The sequence below is a fragment of the Alligator sinensis genome, unplaced genomic scaffold (genome assembly GCF_000455745.1).
Source record: "Alligator sinensis unplaced genomic scaffold, ASM45574v1 scaffold872_2, whole genome shotgun sequence".
NCBI classification, from domain to species: domain Eukaryota; kingdom Metazoa; phylum Chordata; order Crocodylia; family Alligatoridae; genus Alligator; species Alligator sinensis.
In genome coordinates this window covers 1,083,495-1,098,416 of record NW_005842132.1, presented here as the reverse complement: position 1 = coordinate 1,098,416, position 14,922 = coordinate 1,083,495, and the positions used below count along the sequence as shown (strand labels likewise).

At 48.8% G+C, this 14,922-nt stretch overlaps 1 protein-coding gene across 1 annotated transcript in view; it reads right to left on the bottom strand.

Moving 5' to 3' along the window:
• Window positions 1-757: 757 nt before the first annotated feature.
• The window catches only part of LOC102380646, a 30,941-nt gene continuing 16,776 nt past the window's right edge, over window positions 758-14,922 (bottom strand). The window contains exons 7-16 of the mRNA XM_025205826.1: window positions 14,276-14,396; window positions 13,876-13,970; window positions 9,765-9,814; window positions 8,599-8,719; window positions 5,718-6,062; window positions 4,771-5,100; window positions 4,299-4,371; window positions 3,446-3,558; window positions 2,626-2,681; window positions 758-1,803 (exon numbers count right to left, since the gene is read on the bottom strand). Of these exons, the coding sequence (XP_025061611.1) occupies window positions 1,576-1,803; window positions 2,626-2,681; window positions 3,446-3,558; window positions 4,299-4,371; window positions 4,771-5,100; window positions 5,718-6,062; window positions 8,599-8,719; window positions 9,765-9,814; window positions 13,876-13,970; window positions 14,276-14,396 (1,532 nt within the window). The 3' untranslated portion in view covers window positions 758-1,575. The remainder of the gene's footprint in view (window positions 1,804-2,625; window positions 2,682-3,445; window positions 3,559-4,298; window positions 4,372-4,770; window positions 5,101-5,717; window positions 6,063-8,598; window positions 8,720-9,764; window positions 9,815-13,875; window positions 13,971-14,275; window positions 14,397-14,922) is intronic.

Sequence of the window (14,922 nt, the reverse complement as noted above, 5' to 3'; positions counted from 1 at the left end):
TCAGGGCATGACTTTTGAGATACTCCTTATCATTAGTCAGAGCAGCCACTTTAATTACATTCCTGCCATAACAGGACATGTACAACACACACACACACACACACACACACACACACACACACACACACACACACACACACACACACAACTCCGAGCCCATCCCCTTAACTCCCATACACGTTGCTTTTGCTAAAATCATAGAATATAAGGTGGGAAAGGACTACAAGAGGTAACCTGGTCTATCCCATCCCCCTGCCCCAGGACACAATCACCCATACCTAAACCATTCCTGGCAGATATTTGTTAAACCTGCTCTTAGAAAACCTCCAGTGATGGATCCCACAACCCCTGAAATAATCCATGCCCGTGCTTGTATGGTATAGTTAAGCAATCATTAAGATAACATTTCTGATTTAAATGTCTCTAGTGTAATTTAAGCCTATTTGCTCTTGTCCTATCCCCTGTGGAAATGGAGAATAGTTTCAACCTTCTTCTTTGCAACATTATCTAACATATTGAAAGACTATTCTCTTGTCTCCCCTCCATCTTCTCTAGGTAACAAATATTTAGTTTCTTTCCAAAAGCCTGTTGCCCATGTATCTACATTATGCAGGCAGGTCACTACATCAGGACTCCTTAGGCATTTTTCAAACTAGTATGTTTAAACATATCGGTTTAGCCATTGTAAGAGTACTCCGGTACTTTGATTCATATAATATGGACCTTCTAAGATGGAAAGAGTCATTGGGCTGTCTGTAGTATAGCACAGCACCTCTGCAAAACGTGCTCAAGCTATTTATTGCAGGTTATGTTCAGCAAGACATGTTGTACCCACCATCAGTCTATCTGCATGTTGCTAACTGCTCATTTTTTCCCACTCTCCAAGTAGAAGATGAATCCAATAGCATTTGACTCTGAGTCTCAGCCACATGATGCTTTAGTGGGCTTGGAAGCTTGCAAAAATAATTGCCCAGCCATAGGTCTTCTAGATGACTCCTCAGGTATTTCCTTCATTTTCTTCAAAGCCAGACACCATATCAAGATTTCTATTTGCAGTGAAACTGGGCTCCCACCAGCTAAAGCGGGGCATGTTTTGAAAAATCTGTCCCATCCATGGCTGTAGAATTGCTATTAAATTAATTGGGGGGAAAAAAAAAGTCCATCTTTCTCCAGCTGCCACTCCAAGAGCCACCGCACAACTACTTCCGATGAAATTCCTAGCAGGCCTCCGACATGAGGCAGGTTTTGAATGCATATATTCAATTATAGCAGGGGTGGGCAAAATGGAGTCTGGGGGCTGGATGTGGCCTGCCAGGCCATTCTATCTGGCCTGCAGGGCCCCTAAAATTTTAGAAAATTAATATTTATCTGCCCTGGGCTGCCTGTCATGCGGCCCTCGATGGCTTGCCAAAACTCCAGTAAGTGTCCCTCTGCCCAAAATAACTGACCGCCCCTGAATTATAGCAACGACTTAACTCTGTTCCCTGTGTGCAGTTACACAGATGCAATCCATCTCCAGCATTAGTCCAGTTCAGTTTTTTATACCCTGGGAAGAATGGGTAATTCAGGGCGCGCTCATTCTTTTGAAGCTGATGGTAATGGCTTTAATGCAATGATGGCATATTCCACAGGCTCAGTAGGAAAATTGTTGTGTGTAATTGGAGCTTGACTTGGCTCAACGTTGGCGTAGATGGATTCATTTGGGCTGGTTTGGGATTTAAAGTTCAAGATAGCATATTTTAGGTCTTGGGATGTCCCCTCTTTGTCATCCTTGGGATCTTCTGTTTTGCCAACATCCTGCAGCTGGGCACAGAAAAGGCAATTACTTCTCATCATCTTTCATATCTACACAATAGATGCCCAAAGGATAAGAGTCATTCAGATAGGGAGGAAATGGAGTAATGAGTAATGTTACCCACTGTCCTGGGGAAGGTGGGGCAAGAGTGAGGCTTGTTCACTGTTCTCCTTTCCTGATGCCTACTGTCACTTCATCCTTTCAACTTTGCCTTCTAAGTGATGCCAGGTTTGCCCTCTCCGTGGCATTAAAGTGACTGCTTCTGTCCACTCTAAAGCACAATTGCTATTTGGTCCCATTACCATCTGGATCACTGCTCTCTTTCTCTGTGCTGCATTTAATACTGGTACTGTTGGCATTCCCAGATTTTGTCATAATGTGGCCTGATTTTAATATGGAGGCCATTTCACTGGCACTCCCCTTCACAGTCAACCCAAGGGACAACCTCCCTACTTTGTTTGCAAAGACTTCCTCATGGTAACTACAGCAATTGCACTTTATGGTTTTGAATGCAATCCAGCAGCTGGAAACGAGGAAAAGCCAGTGCCGTGGAATTAGCCATTTCCCCCAGCCCCCCAGAAAATGCTCCACAAGCAGTTTGAGTTAGGTTCATCTGGGGCTGTTAAATACATGAGTCATGGGTTTAACCACAGGATATTGCCAAACGTAGGACTGCTGTGAGGATATGGCAATTTACTCTGCACATATTGTTTCCTATACTCTTCTACTAAAGCCCATACTGGGCTAGATGGACCTTTGATCTGACCTCTTGCAGCTGTTCTTATTTATTCAACTCCCATGCTAATACCAAGGTAGCAAGTAGCTCTTACCACTGTGGGATTCCCAGGTTTGTCATAGATGCCTTCAGCTTGTTCACCACCTTTTCCTTAAGACAAGATTGAATGCGTTAGAAATGCAAATCCCACTTAGTCCTGGGTATGTCTCATAGGACACACATATAGGTGAAGGTCACAGAGTGCACTGGCTGACTCAGCATTCTTTGTCACTTGTGTTGCGTCTACTTAAGAGGGGGAACAAACAACCCCTTGCTGATGCCTCTCTCATTAAACATGAGTTTGATATCTCTTTGCTTCAGTATCTACACATACTATGTTATTCTTTTCAAAACCAAACCATTTTGCATGGTTCTTTTATGCAAGGATCACACAGAGGTGAGAGGGGAAACTTTCAAGTAGTTCAGGCTCAGAATGTAGGCTTTTTTGCAGAGAAGTTTCATGAAGACTCTCTACAAAGTGTCAGAGTAGTTTGCTCGGAGGTAGTCATTCCCTTGCTGTGTTTGGATTACAGAGGCTCATGTACATGCTACGATTCTTGCTTTTTCACGAGCTGCAACATATTGCAGTGATGGGCTTGTGCACAGGGACAGTGGCCTGGACACCAAAATGGAATCGAGGAGTCTAGACAGTGTGGAAGGGAGTAAGCAAGTGGAGCCTAGGGGCTTGCTGGTCCAGAGACACAGATCCATCCTCGGCGTGCTCCTCCTGCTTGTGAGGTGGAAGTGATCATGATGGGAGCCCTCAGTGCTGCTGCTCCCAAGCTGTGCCTGCCTTATGTTCTCCAGAGCTGCTCAGGCTGGCAGGAGGTTAGCAACAGCACGGCCACATGTGGCACCAACAGCCCTCCACTTACCTCTCTTCTTCCGCTGCCTGATGTACAGTATTATTGAGCTGATAAGTGCCAGGGCAAGGAGGACTCCCAGGACCACACCGAAGATGACGAAGGGGGTATCACCTAAGGGAAGCCTGAGGAAGCAGATGTATGTTCACTGTTAGAAGATAGAAGGAAGGCAGAATTCTTCCTCTCACCTTAACACACACCTAGTGGGCACCTGGACAAAAGGCTGGGATAACTCACCCACCTATAGGGCTTGTTCTCATTCTGTGATGCATGACTGGGGGCTCTGAGGAGCTACCTCAACACAAGTGATACAGATATTAAAGAAGAGACCAAGTTGATTCAAACACTAAGCTGAGTAAAGGTGGAATGCTAATGGAGAAGTATTTACTGGGGCTCTTGCAGCTTTTACTGGTGATTGCTGGCCAGCTTGGGGAGTTGGGAGTGGGGAAAAGGCAAGTTAGCTCTTTTTAATGATTGATGGAGAGGATCATTTAGGTTTAGCATAGCACATCTGGAGTCATTTCTCTTGCTCCAAAGAGCAGCAGCCAAAAGGGTTACTGATGACGTAGTGACTAGACAAGTAAATTCTCACTGAGGCTGGCACTCATCTTTCACCTTCCCATTTTATCCTGGGTGACTTAATCCAGGGAAGCAGCTGGAGGGTGGAAGGTACGAGGGAAGAGGTACCTATTTGGTACCTTTTAAACAAGGTCTGCCTTGTCCAGCCTCATGCTAAGGAAAAGGCTTCAGAATACCTAAAGACTATGGTGTCCCAGAGAGAAAAGTACACATTGGATGAGACTTCAGTGACTATGGGCTGATTCACAAACACAGAGGCTTTCTTTGAGGGAGCTCGAAGCCTTACCTGCTGCTTGGTGTGCTGGCTCCTGGGCTAGTAGTGATGATGGGTGTTGTGTGACTTGTGCTTGTAGCTGGAGCTGCAAATACAAATGTAGAGTGGAACAATTGGACACTTTCAACAGTTCAGGTCTTTGAAACTCCAGCTGTTACCTGATACAGTTTCCTGCCACTGCAGCCCCACAGGTGCCAGGCAAGAGTGGCCAGCCCAGGCAGGCTGTCACCATTGCATCAGGCCAACCTGATTGGAGCAGGTAAAACAAAACAGGTAACAATGGCAAGGGAGCGATGTGAAGCCAGTCTATGATCGTGCTCCCAGCGCTGCTCCTGAGAGAGGTGCATGGTGTAAAAGTTGGGGCAGGAAATCGGGAATTATCTGGGAGGCGATACAGACTTGGGAGCAGAGAGCTGGAGGGAGTGGGAAGGGGAAGCCAGACCCTGTAGACAACCACATTTATTTCTGACAAACACTTGCTTACCCTTGGAAACAGCCAATTGAACTTCAACTAGCGGGTAAAGGTGAGGAGGGTCATAAAGTGCGCACCAGTAGACACCAGAATCATCCGCTTGTAGCTTCTCCATGGTGATGGCCACAGTCCCGTCTTGAGTGTTGTCGAGTATTGTGGTTCTTTTAGCCTGGCCTTGATATCGATAGCTCACACGGCTGGCGTACGTGCTGACCAAAACATCGCACTTTCCCTTGTCTGTGTATCGGCACCAGGCTTTCCCGTTTCCGCTGTAGTCCCGTGCGCTGTATGGACACCGGACAGTGAGATTCTGCCCCTCCACAGCTTTGTGTTCCTGGACACCTATGAAAACATCACGCATGGTCAGTAGGATCCAGGTGACAAGTCTGGGGATGAGAGAAATTTGCTGTGAATGATACACAGGTGGACGGGCAAATTCTTCCCTGGTCTAACTGCTTTCACTGACATCTGTTCAGTTGCGATCGGGGTGAGCTCGAAGGGGAGATTTCAGTGTGAAGCGCCCTGCAAGCCAACTAAGGAGAAGGCAGACAGTCGCCCTGAGACCATCTTAGAAGAGAGGCAAGGGTTTCTTACAGTCATATATTTTACAAGACTAACTGCAGAGTTGGGATGGAGTTAAATAAATACTTGAAAGCAAGACATCCTTCATCAGGGCTCGTCTTGGAAAAAATCTTAGCAGTAACTGGACCATGTCCTGGGGGTTGAAGAGAAGAATGAAGAATTATTTCTTAAGAAGAAGTACCAGGAACCTCCTGGCTGAATCCCTCAGCTCCCTTGTGATCCAGGCTGGTTGCTTCTGTGAGACGAGAAAGAGGGACAAAGGTATGTGCCGAGTAGGAGACAGGGAGGAAACTGGGAGAAGTTGATAGCAAGTGCAGTAGGTAAGGTGAAAGCTGGTAAGGAAGGAATGGGGTTTACTTTGTAAGAAATGTACTCACGCTGATAAACCCACAATCGAATGGTCTTTAGAGGGTAAACTTCATTAGGGAAAAATAGTGTGCACGTGTACATTCCTGCATCCTGCATCTGGAGCATCTTCATGGTGATGTTTACAACCCCCTTGTCGGTGTCATCCTGTATTGTGGTTCTTCCAACAGTGACCTTTTGATAATCTCCTTGAGTGGTGTATTGGGTTCTGACTAAAAGATAATGTATTCTACCTCTTAGCTGGTACCAGCCTTTCAGTAGTTTTCTGTATTGCTGTTGGTTATAGGGACACTGGACAGAGAGGGTCTGTCCTTCCTTTCTGGTCTCCACAGCGTCGTACTCTTGGGGTTCGAGTCCTGGAAAACACAAAGCTGCATCAGTGAGGGCTGTGCTGGAGCTTCCCCACACTTAGGAGCCTCGCGCTCCAGCATTTGATTTGAGCACAGCATGAACACCAGGGCTGGGAGGAAAAGAGTGGGCTCAGGATGAGCAGCGCGTTCAGTTCATCCCCCAGCTACCCACTGGCAACTGCTTCACAAATGTGACCTCCCACTGTGTTTGCTGCCGGTGCCTCCTGCACACCTGAGCGCTCCCCAGGTTTTAGTCTCTTTTCCTCTGAGGATTTGCTGCATCTACAGTGTCTTGAGTGGTGTGAGCTCCCTGTGCCATCTCTGCCCTTTGCCATGTCTGTATTGTCAGCTGCAAACAAGCTCCAATGTAGCCAGTGCAGCTGCATCTGGATCAGTAGATCCAAGTGCCATCAGAGGCTGCAGTGTCAGAAGAAAAACACCATGAAAGTATTTTACCTTTCAAACCAACTCAAAGCAAAACACCCTCGGATTTCGTGGGCCTTGTTCTGGTCTCATACCAGTATCTCACTAGTTATTTCCATGCACCCCACTGGGGTTATTCCTGAGTTAACTCCCAGGTGAGTGAATAAGGTGCCTTAATATGTGCTGGCTGTTTCTCTGCTCGGGCATGGAGATGGCCGTGGTGCCCATAGGCTCTTGTGCTTGTTCTTTTTTTTTTCCTTTTTCTGGACTGTTGCTGTAATATCCAAAAGCTGCTGTTTCCACTGCCACATTTTCATATGCCTCATTCATGCTTGTTGGGTAGAGTGCTATGAGTAATGAAGAGTGTAGGGAGAGGGGTATCCCTGACTGCAGGAAGTTGATGCACATGCCCTGTCCTGTGTAGTACAGTATTCCTGGGGGACTAACCCAGAAGGGACCCACTAATCTGACTCGAAGACACCTCAGGGCAAAATTTCAGCAGCTACCAAGCAAAAAATTGAGATCTCGGCCTCCTTTTACGTGTCCTCGATTGGAGCTGTGGAGCAAGGCTAGTGCAGGGGGGAGAAGGAGTTTGATTTTTTTTCCATTTGCATTTTCAACTTTTTTGCAGCTTTTAAGTGAAAACACTGGATTTTGGCCATCTGAAAATCTTGAGTTGGGGGATGGTAAGTGTTATCTAATGAGATGCTGAATTGTCTACAGAAGGCAAACGGAGATAAGAGAACAGGCCAGTCTTGCACTGAAGACCAGTATTGGTGGCGTTGTTTTAAACCCGTTCTCCTGGAGGGGGCTGAACAGTTCTGCAAATCCGGCCCTCCAATCTGCTGCTTGCGACTTAGGCGGTGGGAACTGCCTCGGGCAATAAAATCATGTTCTTGCCCTTTTTCTCTGGCATAAATGGGAAGAAAGTGCCAGAAATCACTAGGTTTACTTGGTGTGGGCCAGAATTACAGTAGTTTCTATCTCTGTAATCTGGACTTCCCATGGCTGCCATGTCATTTTCTACATGTGACAGGTGGCAGAGAGGGCTGAGGGGATGGTCAGAGGCAGGGAGGGGAGAGCTCTGCAGTGAAGAGGAAACTGTTATACCCCAGAGAAGAGGAAGTGCTTGGGCAGTGGTTTTAGCTAGAACTGCACTTGGCGGGCGGGCGGGGGGGTGGTGGTGTTGGTTTCTTGGCAGTGATTATATGCTGTTTGTGGTGTTTCCACTTGCACGCACTCCCCACGGGCTCTTTGGTGACCGGTTTAGAGTTCAAGGTGTTTCAATCTGAGCAGGGGCTTTGGAGGAGAGATGCTCCACACAGAGGTGAGAGTGTGAGGCACAGGGAGAAGAGGGCTGCAGTAACAGACTCTCAACCATGTCCTTTCTGGGGAGTGTCTAAAAATATGGGAAATCTGCTGCAACCTTAGTTGTGTCATTTCCAGTGTTTCTCAAAAATACTTCACAACAAATTTGCTCTTCCTTGATGCCTCCCAAAGGCATCCCCCACTTCCTATGCAGCAGCTTTCTTCCCGCAAAGGTGCTACTGGGCTGAATCAGGTCCTGTTTCTGCCTCACTAACAGTGCAGGGCCGTGCACACCTTCAGCTCTATGCCCAGCTTCTGTCTGGGGTGAAAGAGCTGAGTTGGGTCCATATTACCCCTTGCTATACCTAGGACAGGGCAGATCCATGGAAATAGTCCTGGGAGGTCCCACAGAAGCACCTTAAGGGAAACAAACCCAGGGAGATATATTTTAGGGGCTATGAAATAAGTACCTGGAGCCCTTCCTGCGTGCCTGTGCAGTGACTTGCTGGCACTTCTTGTGGATGCAGGAAGGCGTTTAGGCTGGGTTGCTGTGTGCTCAGCAGTGTTTGCCCATTGAACCTGGAGCCCCCAGACCCCAGCGGGTGTCCATGAGGGGTATCTCCAATGACTGTAATTGCACCACAGTGATTTAGTCCAGCTGAGGATACAGCTTGGTCTGGCTGTCAGGGTTCCCAGACATCTTGCAGCGTTCTGATAGCAACCCGTCTTGCTGTGTGTCTGATGAGACTGGGACAGAAAATCCCACCAGCCCCTGACAACCCACAAAATACCAAATCCCCTCTCCTCTTACCTGGGATGCAGAGGCCCAGCCACAGCAGCAGGACCACAGCAGCAGGTCTCCACTCCATGCCTGCCTTTAAGCACAGAAGAGCCTCATCTCTGCAGCGCAGAATGGAAAGTGGGTTGGAGTTCTAGTGGGTGTCTCTTATCGATGCTGACGCCACAGGAGGATGTGTCCGGGCCGTTGTTTTGGCACGGAAACTCATCATCATATTTTGCAATGAAACTGATATTTCAACCATGTCATATTGTGCATTTGGGGAAGTGGCGGCTATCAGCAGAGCTCGGGCGGTCCAGGAGGGAGGGGCCCTGGATGACATCACGGTTCACCTTTGTGCTGTGGGTATCTATTTACTTCACTTCCACAAGTGATGGGGGGTGGGGTGGGGGGAGGAGGCTGGCATTTTGGGCTCTAAGCTTCCTTGGGTGGGAAGGGGGAGACTTTTTAGCTCGTGCTATTTTTATGTTTGGGAAACTCCTTCCATAAGGGTTGAATGAGCCTCCTGTAACCACCTCTGATGCTGCTGACCCTGGGATGACAGGTGTGGAAATTGCTGCTGCTCCTGTTCTGGGACTCTGAATCCATTCCTTTTAACAGGCAAAGGACTTTGAATTAAATTATTGGACTGTACAGACGGCTATCAGGTATAGTCACTGGCAGTACAGCTTCCCCTTTAGACCAGTTTAACAAGCACTGGACCTTAGGTCGAAGTAGGTCTTGTCCTTGCTTGGTCCTCTTTATGCCATTGCCTCATGGAGGACGCCACCCCGAGTTCCTGTGCAGGTGCCAAGAGATCAGGCAGGGTCTTTCTGTGAATGGCACTACGTTTATCCCATCTCCTTGCAGTTCTGATTTTGCCACCCCCCTCACACTTCATCTCTGCATCTCTTCTGCCCGTACTCCGGTGGTGACACCAGAGGCCAACTAGCAGGCAGGGGAGCTTGAGGCAAGATGGTTCAGGTTCAGGCTGAGTTTAATGGCCCCGCGGTGCAAGGAGAAGGGGCATGTGACCCAGAGACAGCTGGCAGCTTTTAACAGGCAAAGGACTTTGAATTAAATTATTGGACCTCTCTGGGTCACATGCCAGGGTAACTATACCTGATAGCAGTGCAGCTTCCCCTTTTGACAAGTTTAACTAGCACTAGACATTAGGTCGAAGTAGGTTTTAGCCTTACCTGGTTCTCTTTATGCCATTGCCTCATGGAGGATGCCACCCTGAGTTCCTCTGCAGGTGCCAAGAAATCAACCAGGGTCTTTCTGGCAAGGGCACTACTTTCATCCCAGCTCCTTAGTTTGGTGCAGGAGGGCTGGTGCTGCGGGTCCCTTTAGTGCTTTCTACCCCTTGCTGTGCTGTGCATGGCATAAGGACATCTCCCCTTACATTCGTCATGGAGAAGAAAATGAAGCCCTTTGATCTGCAGTCTCAGCACAGATAGCAGCGGTGGCATCTTTCTTTCTCCTGGCCACAACTGGCATGACTTGAACCTGCACTGAAGGGGCCATGTCTCACTGGCCAGAGGAGTGTCAACACCTGTGACCATCTGTCCTCAGCCATTTTGGCTGATGTTGCTGTTCACTAGTCATTCTTGCAGTGGAGGAGGGTGGTGAGGCATGAGTCCCTTGACTGGGACCCTATAACCTCATTTCGCAGACAGCTTTGAACAGTGCGGTAACTGCTACTGCTGCCCGACTCGCAATGAGCTGGATTCTTCCCACCGGTGTGAAATCCACCATTTTCTATGGGTGTGTTTCTCTGTATTTTGCTGTTCTCCACTGAGCCAGTGCCATTGTCTCCAGGCATGCCAGTGCAAGTTGTGCAGCGTTTCCCCCATTGCCTGCACCAGGGCTGTTTCCTGGAGTGCACTCTTCTGAAGAAAGGTGAAAACGTTGACTTCTCTTTCAGCTTGGCACATCTTGCGGGGTTCTTCCTCTTTAAGCAAGCCACAGACTTTGTTAACTCAACATCTCTGACACTTTCTCAGTGATCCAGGGATTATGGGGGGCAGAGAGACGCCCTACTGTGTTTCCTGGTCTCCTTTCTCAGAGGAGATGATGGCTGCATGGATTAGCCGTCCACGTGGGACACTCTTGGTTTCAGACACTGCGGACATGTGAAGCCCTTTCCCCTCGTACCAAGTTAGGAATACAGTTTAGCCTGTGCTTGACTGGGACTGCAGGTGACCTGTGCACAGTGTCTTGTGCTCGGGGTTTGCACAGAGCGAACTTTACTAGGGAGCAAACTCTGTCTGTGTCCGATGGACACGACCATGTGTGATCCATCCAGTGCTGACCCAGAGTCCTTGTTGCTGGCCAGTCTTGGGTCATGTATGTGCAGAGGAGCAGATTAGGCAACCTCTGAGGGCCCTTTCAACTCTGTGCTGCATATCTGTAAATCCCATGGAAAAGCTAGAAAGAGGCAAAGGATCTCTCAGCCCAGAGATGCAGCGGCATTTCCTTTCCCTTCAAGGAGAATAAGGAGCTGGGGCTAGTTCATCTCACTGCTTGGTGTCATGGGATTTATAGATTGCCGTGAGTGGAAGGTCGCTCTGTCCAGTGGAAGGCATCAGATAATCCCATGCTTCAGAGCTGTTTGAAATCACCACCTGGAACCAAGAAGGATTTTGTTGTCCTCAAACAAATGTTTCCTCCATGTTGGACTGTCGTGGACTGCAGTGGTTTTTTGTCTTCCACTGTAGGGTGGAGTGCAGTCCTCTTCCTAGTTGTCATAAGGCCCTTTCCCTGCTAGAATGGGAACGGGATCCCGGGGTACCTAGCCCTTTTCCCCTCCTTCACCACCTCCCTCCACCTTTTCCTCTCAACTTGTGTGTGTTTGCTGGAGCATCCTTTTCCTGGTAGAGGTCCCTTCTCCCCCATTTCCTTGTTATGTAGTTCTGATTTTGCCACATCCGCACCCTTCCACTTCATCTCTGCATCTCTTCTGCCTGTACTGCAGTGGTGGCACCAGAGGCCAGCTTGCAGGCAAGGGAGGCTTGAGGCAAGATGGTTCAGGTTCAGGCTGAGTTTGATGGCCCCAGGGTGCAAGGAGAAGGGACATGTGACCCAGAGAGGTCCATCTAAGCCCATGCCTCAGGTCATGGAGTGGAAGTCTGGATGTGGAAGCTGCCAGGGACAGACCCTTCTCTGTAAGGTGTGAGGACTGGAGCCCAGACTGTGGTGAGAGGACTTGGGAGGCAGCCCCGAGTGAAGAGAAGCAGGGACCTGCATAGGAAGCAAGCCAAGTACCCCAGGCACCTTCTGTTTGTTTCATTTCTACTTGGACCCGTCACCACGGGGTGTGATGAACCACATCCAGCACGTTCGTTTGAACCGGAACTGGTGCTTGCATTTTGTGGTTTTCATTTTCCCCTGGAGGGCCAGATTGTGGCTGTAGGGGAGGCGGAGACCACTGAAAGGGGGTGACTGGGGACACCCCGAACTTGAAATTCCACTGAAAGGACGGAGGGTAAGGACTGAAGTATGCTCCATGGCCACATGAGGCCGAGCAGGCCTGGACTGTAAGGCAGGAGGGTGGCAGGGGAAAGACAGCTTGAGGCCCCTGGCTGCCTATGTAGCACCTATTGCGGGTTCTGGAACAGCACCTGTTTTGCAGGGAAAGTGTGGTCTGGATGTTCTGGAGGGTAAAACATCAACAAGGAGTTTTCAGGCTTTATTGATGTTTATTTGCAGCTAAGTAGGGAGGTCACAATGAACACAGCTGTGTTGAGTATGTGACTACCACAGTTCTTCTGTAGGCCACCCAGGAGAGGGCTCCCCTTGCTAGGGATGTGCAACAGCATGCCCTTGGGGAGGGACATAGTGGCCTGGACCAGTCGGCACAGGGAGGGAAGCAGTATGTGACTTCTCCCCTGTGGTAAGGAACTGCTCTGTTGTCAGGTACAGAGCTGATGAGAGAGCCCCTGGGGCCTTTACTGACAGGAATCCTAGTTAGCAGGCCAGATAGTTCGTTATCACTTCTCAGTGCCATTATGCACGAAACCTGGAGCGTGCAGCATAGAAAGGGCCCCGTCTCTCCTGAGATGAGGGCTTGGATCCAGTGTGGAGGATAGGCACCAGGCAAGGGGATCTGCCAGTCTGGAGAGCCTCAAGACATGTTCCCTTTTGGTATGTCTCTAGCGCTGCTTTCTGCTGTTGTGTTGCCTTGTAGTGAATGAAGAAGACTTCTCTGGCAAAGACTGCGTCTGTGATGGGCAGTGTGCACTGTAGCTCAATGAGGAGAGGATTGGGTTGACTCTTTCTGCAACTGGTACAAAAAGTCTCTTGAAAAGGGTTGGCTTAGCCCATCTATGCAGAGGATTTAGGAAGAGAGAGGTGTGGGGATGTCCTTTGTCCTGTATTTCTTTGCAAACTTTGCCTAGTTACAGTGTGACAGTTCCCACCCCCATTCATGGGGGTGCGTTTTGGGTCAGGAGTGACTTTTTAAAATCCTGTATACAAGGTCTCCGTTTCTTCCCAGACACCCTGTGGTCAAGCACTCCGGCCCGCTCGCAACTTCAGTGCACCCGGTCATGGAAATGAGGCATCGTAACCTGCTTGGAGGAGTCCTCAGTGGGTGCCAGTATGCACACTGAGTACAGAGGGCCTGAGAATATGCTCTCAGGGCTGCTCTGTCTTACCCTAACACAGCTACAAGCCTGATCTTCAGGATTGAGGAATACTTCCTTGGAAGTAGTCCTATCAGGGTAAAGTGTCCAAATGTCCCAAAGTCATCGCTTGAGCTCTTCAGTTTTTACTGTCCGGAAGAAAGACTCCTCTTCTCTGTGCAGAACCCTTGCTCATTTGACTTAATGTAGAATCTCCTTTTGGCCAGCACTGAGCTATCTAGCGTTCCCTGTCTTGATGAACTGATGAGATGCTCTTGACCTAGTGGGCTCTGTCACACAACAGGGAGGCTTCATGCTGGTATCCAGGCTGGCTGCTGAGGTTATAGCAATGTTGTCTGAGAAGGGAATCGTAATTCCCCAGCTGCTCTGGTACCACCAACAATAGACGTTTTAGTTGGGACAAGATGCAGTCACCTGGACTCCTGTAGTGGTTAACTCTACTTAGTAAAGGGCTACATGAGATGATATATCTGTGTCCTGGCTACCTGAGAGCACCATCACTGGGAGAAGCTATTAATTAAATCTGGTTTCCATGGCTGCCAACATTAGCAAAGACCATGAGGAATTTCCTCAAGCAGCCTGGCTTCAACTGAGAGTCAGTCTTGCTTTAAGGTGTGCTGCTCTGTGGCACCATGAAATCAAGGTTTCAGATTCGTTCAGATGCCTCCTCTGCGCAGTCGTCTTCTCACGAGAAGAGCTATTGTCACGGCCATCAGGGTCTTGGTGGTCAGGAGCCCAAGCAGGAGGACAGGCCATGAGCTGGATTGGAAAGAAGGAGAGGGGAGTGAGCTGATAAGGAAGAGGAGGGCTTCAGAAGAGACATTATGAATGACTGTCACATGGGAGCGCTGCCCGGCTCCTTTACTGTGCAGGGGGGACCGAAGCTGCACCCTGTGCGTGAGATTGAAATCCCATTCTGTGCATGCCACTAGTTTGCAGCAGTGATCTCTCTCTGCTTGACCTAGGTTACAACATCTCTTTTCACCTTTGGTAGTAATGGAAATCACTGTATTGTGGTTTATGGGAAGTCAAAGCTCATTTCCTCAGGAATAACAACAGTTTACCTGATGCCGAAGGAGACCTCACTGTTTTTCTGTGGCTCCCTGTTGTTCCTGGAGTCAGGTGTGGAGGATTTCAAGGCAGGACCAGTGTATGGAGTAGTTGGGATGTTTTCCGTAGTTAAACCTGAAAATAAAAAGCCCTGTGATTTCCAATAGTCACCCTGTCTGAGACGCAATTATTCCCTGGATATCCCTTCCCCCGCGCTCCATGTTACTCCTGCTCATCATCTGAAAAACTGCCCAAGAAACCATGTTTTGTGTTCATCCCCAGCGCGGAGATGAAACCATCCACTTTATGGCAGAGCGTAAACTTGCTGTCAGGAAGTGAAGAGGCACTTCTTGTGTTTGTGATGTTTGCTGGTGACTGCAGTGAAGTTATCTCTAGATGCTGGGAGATGCAATAGGCTTCCTTTTTGAGAGAAGGGAGCATGATGGGCATCCCCTCATCATGCTCCAGGTCACTCGGGCTAGTGATCTGAACACTACGAGCAAGTGCAGTTCCACCCAAATCTGATGCCATGGCATGCTCCTTTACACCAGCCAAGGACTTGGCCCTGGTGTGTCATCCGTTGTCATCACCTGCACTAGAAATATGCAAGGAGAAACCATAGACTTTCATAATGAGTCCTCTACCAAGTTTTGCTTCCCCA